Genomic DNA, 12,785 nt, shown 5'->3' with positions numbered 1-12,785 from the left:
TATGTAGATAGGTAGAGTTTAGTAGAGGCTTAGCAAAAGTAGCCAGCTAACCTGTGTAGCCGGCTAACCTGTTAGGTACGTTATAACTTTATAGTAGATTATAGAAATACTTAAACTACTACTAATTTTAGTAGTAATTTACATAAATTTAAGGTTTTTATATAATTACTTTATTAAGCTAGGCACTACTAGTAAAAAATAACTTATAATTAACATTATATTACTTTATAAATTATATAAAAAAAAAGAGATTATAAAAATTAAGTAAATTAATAGTAAAAATAACTTAGTAAATATATATATAAACACTAAATTAAGCCTTTTAATTATTAGTTCTAACTAACTACCTCTCTGTCTAGATAGAAGCATCTGTAGACTAGCTAGATCTTGTGCGTAAAGATGCTTTAGACTAACTAGACTAATAACACTTTTATATAAAGCTTATTTTTTTATTTTTTTTATTATACACACTTATTTTTTTATTATAAAATTAAAAAAGAAAAATCTATTTAAAAAATAGTTTATTTATCTAGTATATAAGAAAGAAAAAAGCTACTAGCTCTCTCTAGAACACACCACCCCTTACGTGTAGTAGTTATAATGTAGACTATAGCTTTACTATACGCATAAAGTATAAGCATTAGCTTAAAAGTTAGCTAGCATATAACACTTAATAATAAAAAAGCACTAGTAGTGCTACTATAATAATAAGTATATAAAGTTACTAAGACTTAACTATAACTTTAAACTAAAACTATATAAAAGTACTTTTTATAACATATAACTTTTACTACTTATAGCTGTAGATTAGTGCTAGTAAGTAAAATAATATTAATATTATAAAATAGTAAAGCTGCTATATGCTACTTTTTAGCTTATTTATAATTAGCATTTTATATAAAAAGAAAGTAAAAAAGCTAAAATATTTATATATTTATACTAAAACACTATATAAACTACTAATTAGTAGTAGAACTAGTTAAAAGAGTAACATAAATGCGCCCTAGGCTGCTAAACTACATAAGGACGTTAAAGACGCCTGCGCTAACAGCGCTAGAGGTAGAGGAGGAGGGCTAGAGAGACATCTGTGTGTGTGTGTGCAGGTAGGAAGATCTGTTACTATTAGCACTATATTAAAAAAAAAGCTAGGGAATTATATAGTAAGGCTTAAAAAGTAAAAGATAAAAAAAAAGTATAAAAAAATAAACTTTATTATATACACCTTCTTACACACCTGCCTATGTAAAGATCTTACACTATTCTGTTATAAAACCCTACATAAAATAGCTTATATACTGCTAAATTACTTATAAAGTAAGCATATAAAGGCTAGATAATAATAGCTTAAAATACTTTACACTATTTATAAAGCTATTTATATAGTGTAACTAGCTTATTCTAACATATAGCATTACTAAAGTAAGTTTTAATAAATAAAGTAAAGTATAGGCAGAATGTAACTAAATAGACTTATATAAATTAAAAAAAGGTAACTTATATAAAAGGCAACTTTTTAGATAAAAATAAAAAGTTACTAGTGTTTATACATAGTAGTAGTGTTATAGCCTAGATATAAGCTATTACGCATAAGTAGAATTATGTACTTATATTACATAATGCTTGTGTGTAAACCTCTGTGTGTAAACATTTAGATTTTCTTTTTTTCCTTTGTATAGAGGAAAAGACAGAGCAATAGAACTAGAAACATGTTGCCCTTACCCTACCTACTTTGTACGCTGTGCACACTGTACACTACTATTACTCTTGCTACTTAAGTGCTTATACTATAAGCAGCTAGCTGACAGAGCTGATTCAACAATATACAACTTTAATAAAATAGGCTTTATAATAAGCTAGACATCTACTAACTACATTTATACTTAAAACTTTACTTTAAGCTTTAAATAACACTTTATAGATATACTAGGCTAGTTTATGCTAACATAGCTTAGATTATACTTAGCGTGTAAAGAATTAGCTATACTAGCTATAGCTACTAGCTAAGAGAAAAATCCTTATATATATAGCTTAAGTATGTGCTTAATAATTACCTACTTTTTATTATTACCTAGATTTTATAAGTTAGCTATAGAATTAGCTTATAAAAGTTATTTAGTGTGTTAGTTATTTATTATTTTTTAAAAGACTTTATATATAGCTATAGCATGTTAATTTAAAAGTATTATGTTTTATTTAAAAGCTTAGAGTATAAGCTGTATCTAACATTTTTTTTAGCGCGTCTAAGTAGTGTTGTTAAGAATGCATTAGTGTAAGAAAAGTAGTTTAGTAGAGTCTTAGTAAAAATAAGTAACTTAAGTGTGTAAGTAACTTGCCTGTAGTGTACGTTATCTAGTATAAAAAGGCTATGATTATACAGCATCTTGCTCTCTAAGCGAGTGCTAGCTCTCTTATATGGCGCCTGATTCTTGCTGTTTCCGCCTACAATATATATGCACATTCAACTCAAAGCCTTCGGTAAACATCCAAACGAACAAGAAAACAGAATGGAAGACGTGCTAGCAGATTGAATGAGGAAGCCAGACCGCTGTGTTGGTACGAAAGCAATTGGAAATGAGACGGGGAAAGTATGGGTTGGACGTGCTGGGGGTGGCAGGGGGATGATACGGGCGGGGATTGGATTAAAAATGAATGTACAGCACCTGCGAAGGGACCGGAAGAGGAAGGTATCGCCCAGCGATTTAAGGTAGTGCAAGAGGGGATGAGAAATGAGAAGATATCAGAACCAGAACAGCAGCAGTAAGAGCCGCCTCCTATCCTCCTTGATACCGAAGAAAATGTACAACATATGGTTGCTAGCGCCGCGGTATAGAGAAACCTCCCGCGACATGCCCATGTCCATCTTCTAACTTGATGAGTATGGAGAGTTAGTATCAAGTTTCATTCTTTTTCTTGGGGGGGGGAGAATAAATGCAGTCTTAGGACAAGAATGTGAGTTGTGTTACTACTCGAGCTAACCTCCGTGATTGAACGGAGGCTCATGGTAAGCCGTTAAATGGTTGTATAGTACCATAATAGAAACCACCAGGCAGAATGCATAATCGAGATTTTATCACGGGTAGATTCAAATACCTCTTTAGCGAGATGTCCAGTTTTTTTTATCTCTAAAAGTACATGGGTTTTCGGCAAGACGCAGTTAATATCCATGCGACAAAGTTCTGGCAGCTCTTTTCTGCCCTGCATATTAAGCTAGACTAGTCCGCAACTCCAGGTTTATAATACCAACAGGTAGTCTAGGAGAAGTAGCGACCTATTTCTAATCCCGGCCTGAGTTTTCCTCCCCCTTGTATAAACCGTGGGCTTGAGCGAAGTATTCTCCGACGAGCCCAAGAGCGATGCCGCCTCCTGTTAACCAACAACCATTTTTGAACCACCACCAGCAGTCTTTTACATCCTTTAAATTTACCCTCCAGATCATAGTTCCTAATGTTGCCACCGCACTTCCACAAGACCCAGCGAAGAAGATTGGGCCCATTCCTGCAACGACGCCAGTAGAGGCCAAGAGTGCTACTTGGATTACAGCAAGCCCCGTCAAGACCGCCTTGGTTTCTTTGTCATGCTTAAGCGCGATGCTCTTGATCCCGACCTTTGCGTCATCTTCAATATCCATGTGTGCGTAAATCATGTCGTACAGCACTGTCCAAGCAACGTTGCTCGAGTACAAGAGGGCTGCCGAAGTGAGAGCGGGTTGATTTGTAAGAAGATCCACTCCCAATGCAGGAAATCCCAACATTGCGCCCCAAGAGAACGTAAGGCCTAACACAAACTGAGGATAGTTGGTGTAGCGTTTGGCCAGAGGATAAGTGGCAACAAATAGAAGCGATGGAGTTGCATACCAGAAGCACTCGAAAGGCAGTGATAAAAGTACAGCTAGTCCGATAAGAAGCTGGCCACTGGTGAACAAAATTGCTGCTTTTGCGCTTATAGCCTTTCTCGCGATAGGTCTTAGCCGAGTGCGCGCAACATGTGGATCAAGATTGCGGTCCCAGAGGTCGTTTATGGTGCAGCCAGCTCCTCGCATTACCAGAGCTCCGGTAAGAAACAAGGTCGTGGCACCAACGACAGCGGACGGTGTGGTTATTGGTGTGGCCATTGTAGCAGCAATGAGTGTGCTGAAGAGGCATGGGAAGAAGAGATAATAAGTTCCAGTGGGCTTGTCCAGTCGGATGAGTTCGGCGTACGGAACAATTGGTTTAGGGAGGTAAGAGAGAAGGCCAATCCGAGGAGGCGTGTACACCGGAAGCGACTTCGGAGGAATACCTTGTGAGGTTGCTGTTATTCCTGATGATGGAGCCGCAGGGTTGAAGTTGGAATGCGTTTCATGGATGCGTGCAGAATATGGTGTGGTGCTCAAGTGACATGAAGTTGACCAGGGCTTCAATAATTGGAACGCGGATGCTACATCGTGTCTTCTCCAAATTTGAATAATTGCAGTATTTAGATTCTGGTTGGAGTATAAAGAGCTAGGTGGGAGTTGAAGGAAAATATTAGAATATCGCCATGGCCGACGGAGGAGCCACGAAGCCATTGTGTGACGAACAAGGGGATTGAGTCGAAGCACCCCGGCTCTATCCACCTTTGTATCAAGGTAACCTAGGCCTCAAAGTTCATTCAGCGACTAGTCTTTGTCCCCCAGAAGGTTTACGGATTTACCTTCACCGTACTGGCACAAAATGATGGAGAAAAGTCTTGGATAGAGCAGAAAGGAAGCCTCGTGGAGAATGAAAGGATAACAAGGCGAATGATCGCGTCCGATCATCAACAGTTGGCTAAAGATGGGATGCAGTGATGGGTAAAGCAGGTCGCTGGAGAGTTTCAAAGGGAGTGAAGGCCGTCGTCGGGACACCTAGGTGATCTGTGCTCAAGGTTCATCCGATCACGTGTGGCAGTCCAGGCTTCCAGGGCTGTGGCTTTCTGCTACTCCATATTCAACTTGCGCGACACACACGACTTCTATCGGCCTCGGCCTCGGCCGCCTCCACTCGTTCCACTTACTTCAGAGTCGCGACCCTTAACTGCAACTCCTGCATAACCGCAACTTGCGTGACTGAGGGAGAATTGTGGTGGAGTGGCCACATTTTTCGATCCGCTACCCTCCTGTGACTCTACCTGTCGATGAACGCCCGCCACCGCCAACATGCCCGCCACACGGCCAAGGGCATCATTCGAGCCCATACCCCCTGATTTTGACGTGCGTACGTTCGTGGAGACTGCGGACAACTTCCAATATGTAGACCGAATCTCGTATGAGATGCTGGCTAGTAACGGCATGGAGCAATTCGAGAAGCTTGTACTGCTTCACGTAATTATAGGTGGCAAACCATTAGTCATCGACGGTTTCGAGGAGGTATTGGATCCATGGGCCTTTACACCCTCGTGGCTACGCGACAATTATGGCGATAAGGGTAAGTCCCATCGGAAGGTTTAACCATTCTCGGGGAAGCTAAGTAAGGCTACAGTTGAGAATGCACGCAATCTGACCTCGAAAGAGAACATCCCGCTTACCATCAGGCACTACCTCAAGCATATGGGAAAGCTCACCGACCAGTTCTTCGACGAGCTAGAGCGATACAGGGATAAGACGCGTCAACGCATATATCTGAAGGACATTGACTGCCCGCAGGTATGGCAAGACAAACTTAAGGAACACATCCCACCGAGCCTGTTCTACCTTAACGAGAGCACTGGCGAGATAGGGGGACCGGGATCCACTGAAACGGCGGGCTTTCGAAAAGGTCGCGGGATCGCGCGCGCTGGAGATCTCATGAGCAGCCTGCCACCTGATATGCGTGCTGAGAATCTTATGTGCTATATCGGGCACGAGGGTACTTACACACCAGCACACCGAGAGATGTGCGCATCGCTTGGGCAAAATATCATGGTGAATGCATCAAGTCACATCAGCGAGGAGGGAAAGCCAGAGCGCCCTGGGTCCTCCATCTGGTTCATGACCGAGACGAAAGACCGCCAAGTTGTGTCTGAATACTGGCTTTCCATTCTGGGCCATGATATTGAGGTAGAAAACCACTTTGCGCAGCTCATCGCATGGAAAAAGGCACCCTTCAAGACCTATGTCGTTGAGCAACGACCTGGTGATTTCATTCTGATTCCTCCGCTGGCCCCACATCAAGTATGGAACCGCGGCACTCGGACCATGAAAATCGCTTGGAATCGAACCACCGTTGAGACTCTGGAGTATGCCATATCCGAAGCACTCCCAAATTCGCGCATTGTCTGCCGTGACGAACAATACAAGAACAAGGCCATTATCTATTACACTCTTCTAAAGTACTCCAATCTAATCAAGGCCGCAAGGAGCCAGGTGGAACTTGGAGGGGAGCAAGCGGAGGCTATCCAAACGTCCGTCAAAGTCCGACAAGTGCAACGGGACTTTAAGAGACTGTTCGATCTTTACAAGGGGATAGTACTCTCTGAGATGTTTGCACCTGATACAAAAGAGCACTGTGACTTCATTGCTTATGACAGTAATGTTACCTGTGCCTACTGTCGGTCCAACATCTTCAACCGATTCCTGACATGCAAATCTTGCGTGTTGGGGCTTGGCACAGAAACGGAAGAGCCATATGATGTTTGTATGGACTGCTATTGTATGGGCCGAAGCTGTGCATGTCAGTCTGGATACACCTGGGTCGAACAGTGGAAATGGAAGGACCTGATCCATAAGTACGAAGGGTGGCGCGCTCAGATAATTGATATCGACGGTCGTCTGACAGAAAAGACCCCGCTTCCCTTACAAGAGGAGCGTCGGTATCTTGGGAAGAAGACTCTTGCCCAAGTCTGCCAAGAACAGCTGAAGATCCGACCCTTTGTTGACATCAAGAATCCTCAGCCCGAGGACGAGGTATCAGACAGGGAAGAGATCCAAGTCAACGACGACGGAATAGTGAAGAAGATGGTAAAGAAGCGGTCTAAGCAGTGGCTTAGTAACCACAGATCCTGCCATTTTTGTTTGCATCGCCATCCAAAGTGGAAAATGGCGATGTGTTCAAATTGCGACTTAAGCTACTGCTACGGCACCCTTTTCCGAGCCCATGATATGATGCCTTTAGCCATCATAGAGAATCCTAACTGGAAGTGCCCACACTGCAGGAGAGTGTGCAATACTGGCGCTTGTCGACGGGATCCCCGCCAACGTCCTTATGAGCCTAAGGGAACACTATTAGGACATGATACCAAGAAAGTGGCCGATGTGCGGTCGGTGGAATGTCTTGTCGACTTCAGCGTGTCCAACCTCAACTGGCTGCGGGAGGATGAGGTAATAGGACAGAATAGTGGCCGTCTGCAGCGTCGCCGTGATGAAGCAGAGAGAGCGAAGCAGGACGACCCGTATTTTGACGACCGGTTTATGGATGAAAGCTATCATCGCACGAATCGAAACGGTATCGAGTATTCTCCCATCGAGGACTCCATGATTGATCCATCCCTTGGGGGTGATCCTCCGTATATGGATCCCAATGATTCCCGTCATCAAGGCTATGCTGAACCTTCGTCAGTGATATATGCCAGATACCACCCAGATACTTCAATGCACAACGACGAATTCGGAACATACTACACTGACCTCGACGTAAATGGAGATATCCCCCGCTTAGGTAAGAAGCGTCTGCGAGGTGAGGAGGAGGAGGAGGAGGAGGAGGAGGAGGAGGAGGAGGGAGGTGGGGAGGAACAGAATATTAGACGCATAGGCAAGCCAAGGAAGGAAAAGTACAGGAAGAAGGACGAAGCAGACCAACCTGCTCAGCCAAGGAATGCATCTGGGAAACAGTACCAGAAAGAAGTTCTGCGGAAGCTACTGGAGGATGCAAAGAAAGACGGCCGGTTCTTTCTTGTCGCGGCCAGGACGAAAGGCAAATCTAAGATCGTTAGGCTTTCTCTTCATAGCAGACTTCTCGCCCCTTTCAGAGACAGAGAAGCCCACGAGCGCCCCGAAGTTCTGCAAACACATATCAACGATTCAACTGATGATGCTCAATCGATTCTTCAGTCCGATGTGCTGCCTATGAAGAGTAGCATGGATACAGCGGGCCCGAAGCCTAAGGCACCAAACACCTTCCGCTATCGTGTGGAGGAAGATGAGACATTTAGTACCAGGAAGAGTAATTTGGAGCCCAATGGCCCCCCTGGAGACACCAAACGAGCTCGCAAGTCACGGTATGAAGAGCTCACACTTGATTCTGATGATGAAGAAAATGAAGATGATATAGTTGAATATAACCGTTCTGGCAGGGCTAAAGGACGGGCATCAACGTGGTTAGCCCGAAAGAATCAAGGTAGAGACGGCCTGCCCACTGAGCTCCCGGGAAACTTCAAGGAAGGAGACGTAAGTCCGAATCGCGAGAAGAATAATTCTTGCAATAGAGAGAGGAGGAAGACTATGCCTGTTAAACCCAAAGTTCAGGTTCGACCTCGTGGCAGTCAATCAGAGAGGACGAGCACCAGAAATATGTCTAGTGAAGACGACATTCATGAAGAAGATAACCAAACTAAATCTACTCTCGTTCTTACACAATCGTCGATTGCGGCCCTTGAGGGGCCTCGAAAGGCGGAAGAAGAGCAGGAGAGAGCAAGGAAGAAAACAATGGGGGAACAGAAGGCGCGGGCAATAGCGGCAGCCAGAGAAGCAGAGGAGAATATGATGGCAAAAATTGCCATTGAAATGGCGAAGGAATCAGACAACGAATCTCTCAATCGCTTGTTCGACGACTATGCCGCGGAAGACGAGCCTGTGATTGAAGAGAAAGATGCGGAACACAAAGCATCCCCGCTCATAGTTCGCCCTAATCCAGCTCGATCCGGAAACTCCATCTTTTCGCGTTCAGGCATATCAGGCAAGAAGATCAAAATCGTCTCTGGGAACCGTCTTAAAAACGCTGCTAGAACTTCAATCAAGACCACGACTACTACCGTCACTGCTCCTACCTCGACTTTCACTAGCATCAATAAGAAAAAGGCTAATCCTAAAGCCTTGGGGCCTTCAGATTCGTCTGAGAGTGATAGTGAAGATGAAATTCCTGCGAAGGCTCCGATTTCGAAGACTCCAGTAGGGAAACCTGTGGGACGATCTAGCGTGAGTAGTGCAAGGGGTTTGATTCTAGGAAGAGGGGGGGGGAGAGGACGTAGGAGACCAAGGATGAGTGCTTAGTTGAGGAGCAAGCGTGTGAAAGGATTCTTGAATTCAGGCTCACTAGTATTATTTTACACTCAACGTTTCTCCTAACTACAGGTCCGTGAAAGTGTGTCTAGGAGAGATGCTATTACAAACAAGCAAGCAACAGTGTTACCGGAACTAAGCAGAACCACAGAAGGAGTGTGGAGGCTTGAGGAAGGGTAGACCGGGAACACAATGAATGTACCTTTAAGCTTAGGTCAGCAGGTTATGTGGGTATATTGCGAATAGAAACACCAGATCGGGACCATCGCGTATTTCGCCAGTGATTAGAGTAATCGCTAACTGTAACAATTCGCTTGAATCGTTCCATTCAAAGTTACCTGGCGAACCTTATATCCGAAGATTCCTCGTATCGGCTCCGACCCTGCCCTGCCCCCTGCTGTGCCCCTATTCCCCTAAGTATTTAGTCGCACCTCCCCCCTTAGCTAGCTTAGTAGTTTTCTAATATCCTTTTGTACAAGGCCTATAGGTGTAAATAGCATTCCTAGGTTTCTAAGTCCCTACACACTTCTATATGCCTCTAAGTGGTTATACCGCATTTAGACCTATTGTCTTGCCTGTGCTGTTACATTATATTTGTAACGATTCTCATGAAGTGTTCCATCTCAGGTTGCCCGGAACCTATCCGAAGGGTCCCCGTATCGACCCTGACTCGGCACCGACTCTGACCTGGCTCCGACCCTGCCCTGCCCCCTGCTGTACCCCTATTCCCCCAAGTATTTAGTCGCACCTCTCCCCTTAGCTAGCTTAGTAGTTTTCTGATATCCTTTTGCACAAGGCCGATAGGGGTCAATGATATTCCCAGGTTACTGAGTCCCCACGCACTCCTCTATGCCTCTGAGTGGATTCATACCGCATTCGGACCCATTGTCTTGCTTGCGCTGTTACAATATTAGAAAACTTACTTTTACTAGTAACAGCCTTATTAATAATATTACATTAATTATTTACTTAACTATGTTTAAATCTAAGACATTGTAACGGCACAGGCAAGACAATGGGTCCGGGTGCGGTGGGAATCCACTCAGAGGCATATGGGAGTGCGTAGGGACTTAGAACCTAGGGATTTCCATTAACACCTATAGGCCTTGTACAAAGGATATTAGAAAACTACTAAGCTAGCTACAAGGGCAAGGTGCAACTAAATACATAAGAGAATAGGGGTAACAGCAGGAGGCTAGGCAGAGTTAGGGCTAAGTTAAGGTTAGGGCTAATACAAGAGCCTTCTAGAGGTTCTAGGCAACTTAAGATAAAATAATTTATAAGAATTATTACACTACCCCCCCCTCTGTAGACTAATAGTCTTTATTAGTAGTAATTATAGTATAACGTACTTTACAGGCGAGTTGCTCACACACCTAAGTTACTTACTTTTGCTAAGACCCTACTAAACTACCTTTCCTACACTAATGCATTCCCTATAACACTACTTAGACGTGCTAAAAGAATGTTAGATACAGCTTATGCTCTAAGCTTTTAAATAAAACATAAAACTTTTAAAGAAATATGCTATAGCTATATGTAAAGTTTTATAAAAGATAATAAATAACTACAGCGCTAGATAACATTTACAAGCTAATTTTATAGCTAAATTATAAAGGCTAGGTAATAAAAAAGAGTAGGTAATTATTAAGACTATACTTAAGCTATATGCGCAAGGAATTTCCTCTTAGATAGCATTTATAGCTTATATAGCTAATTCTTTGCGCGCTAAGCGTAATTTAGGCTATATTTACATAACCTAGCCTAGAATATTTATAAAGTGTTATTTAAAGCTTAAAGTAAAGTTTTAAGTGTAAGTAACGTACCTAACAGGTTGGCCGGCCACACGGGTTGGCCAGCCACTTTTGCTAAGCCCCTACTAAACTCTACCTATCTACATAATGCCTTAATAACAACACTAGATTAAATCTTCTAAAGAATGTTAGATACAGCTTGCTTTTTAGGCTTTTAAATAAGACTTAAAACTTTTCTTGCAACATGCTACAGCTATCTATAATGTTTCTTATATAACACTAAGTAATTAACACGCTAGACAGCCTTTATAAGTAGAATGCTAGCCTAAATTAAGAAATCTAACTAAGCTTAAAAAGAAGGTAGTTGTTAAGTATATACTTAAGCTTATTACACACAGATTTTCTTCTAGGCTTGCAGCTATAGCTAATATAGCTAATTCCTTGCCTGCAAAGCGCAATCTAGGCTAGGTTAGCTTAAACTAGCCTAGTATATAAGTTAAGCACTGCTCTAAGTTTATAATAAAGTTTAATTATAAGTATAATTATAAAAAAGTGCTTTATAAAAATCTAGAGGTTATCTAGAGCTAGTTTTGCCTAGTAGCTAACATAAAAGCTAAGTACAGTGTCTAGGATAAAGACAGGTATAACTTTAATAAGTTAAGCTTTATAATAGGCTAGATATTAACTAGAGCAGTTGTTATAGCTTTAGAGAGATAAGAATAGCTAAAGGTAATATAGTAAAGTAATAGAAAGTAGATAATAGTTATTTAAAGCATTAACATAATAAAGTAAGCTATAAAATTATAAAGCTTTAAGTAGTAAATAAGGCTGCTACATAACATAGATTACATAAAAAAAAGTAAGTTTAGGCAAAAAAGACTTTAATAGTTAAGAATAGAGCTTATCTAACTACTTTAAAGGAGTTTAGAGTGTGTAGTAATAAAAAGAAGCTAAAGACATAAGTGCGCGCTAAAGAAGGTAAGCTAAGTTAAAGGCAATGTAAGTAGTGTAATTAGACTAGGTATAACTTACATACATGTAAGTAAGTAGTAGAAGTAGACTCTAAATAATATCTTATGTTATATTACTTTATATAGGGCTAAAGTAGGCTGTTTTGCAAGAGAATAGAGTAGTTTTAGTAGGGGCTTGGCAAAAGTAGCCGGCCAACCTGTGTGGCCGGCTAACCTGTTAGGTACGTTATAGTTAAAAAATATTTAGCTAATTATAAAGCCTATTTTACTAAAGTTGTAACGTACCTAACAGGTTAGCCGGCCACTTTTGCTAAGCCTCTACTAAACTCTACCTATCTACATAATGCCTTAACAACAACACTAGATTAAATCTTCTAAAGAACGTTAGATACAGCTTACTCTTTAGGCTTTTAAATAAGACTTAAAACTCTTCTTACAACATGCTATAGCTATCTATAATGTCTTTTACACAACACTAAGTAATTAACGCGCTAGATAGCCTTTACAAGCAGAATGCTAGCCTAAATTAAGGAATCTAACTAAGCTTAAAAAGAAGGTAGTTGTTAAGTACATACTTAAGCTTATTACGCGCAGATTTCCCTCTAGGCTTACAGCTATAGCTAATATAGCTAATTCCTTGCCTGCAGAGCGCAATTTAGGCTAGGTTAGCTTAAACTAGCCTAGTATATAGGTTAAGCACTGCTCTAAGTTTATAATAAAGTTTAATTATAAGTATAATTATAAGAGAGTGCTTTATAAGAATCTAGAGGTTATCTAAGGCTAGTTTTGCCTAGTAGCTAACATAAAAGCTAAGTATAATATCTAGGATAAAGACAGGTATAACTTTAATAAGTTAAGCTTTATAATAGG

The 12,785-nt window shown here is 41.4% G+C and overlaps 2 protein-coding genes across 2 annotated transcripts; one reads left to right on the top strand and one right to left on the bottom strand.

Annotated features, from left to right (window-relative positions):
- Positions 1–3,179: 3,179 nt before the first annotated feature.
- Positions 3,180–4,788, bottom strand: BDR25DRAFT_305905 (4-hydroxybenzoate polyprenyl transferase). The gene is made up of 2 exons (XM_033690517.1): positions 4,672–4,788; positions 3,180–4,617 (listed from the first exon to the last, which is right to left on the bottom strand). The coding sequence occupies exon 2, from the start codon at positions 4,544–4,546 to the stop codon at positions 3,275–3,277; it is 1,272 nt and encodes a 423-aa protein (XP_033543980.1). The 5' UTR covers positions 4,547–4,617; positions 4,672–4,788; the 3' UTR covers positions 3,180–3,274.
- Positions 4,789–4,963: 175 nt separating this feature from the next.
- BDR25DRAFT_292991 (uncharacterized protein) lies at positions 4,964–9,450 on the top strand. Its single transcript, XM_033688687.1, has 3 exons — positions 4,964–5,423; positions 5,478–7,479; positions 7,546–9,450. The coding sequence occupies exons 1-3, from the start codon at positions 5,156–5,158 to the stop codon at positions 9,179–9,181; spliced, it is 3,906 nt and encodes a 1,301-aa protein (XP_033543979.1). The 5' UTR covers positions 4,964–5,155; the 3' UTR covers positions 9,182–9,450.
- The last annotated feature ends 3,335 nt before the right edge of the window (positions 9,451–12,785 follow it).

Source organism: Lindgomyces ingoldianus, assembly GCF_010093535.1.
Source record: "Lindgomyces ingoldianus strain ATCC 200398 unplaced genomic scaffold BDR25scaffold_31, whole genome shotgun sequence".
NCBI classification, from domain to species: domain Eukaryota; kingdom Fungi; phylum Ascomycota; class Dothideomycetes; order Pleosporales; family Lindgomycetaceae; genus Lindgomyces; species Lindgomyces ingoldianus.
Note: the sequence above shows the minus strand (reverse complement) of the source record. Positions and strands in the feature narration are given on the sequence as shown.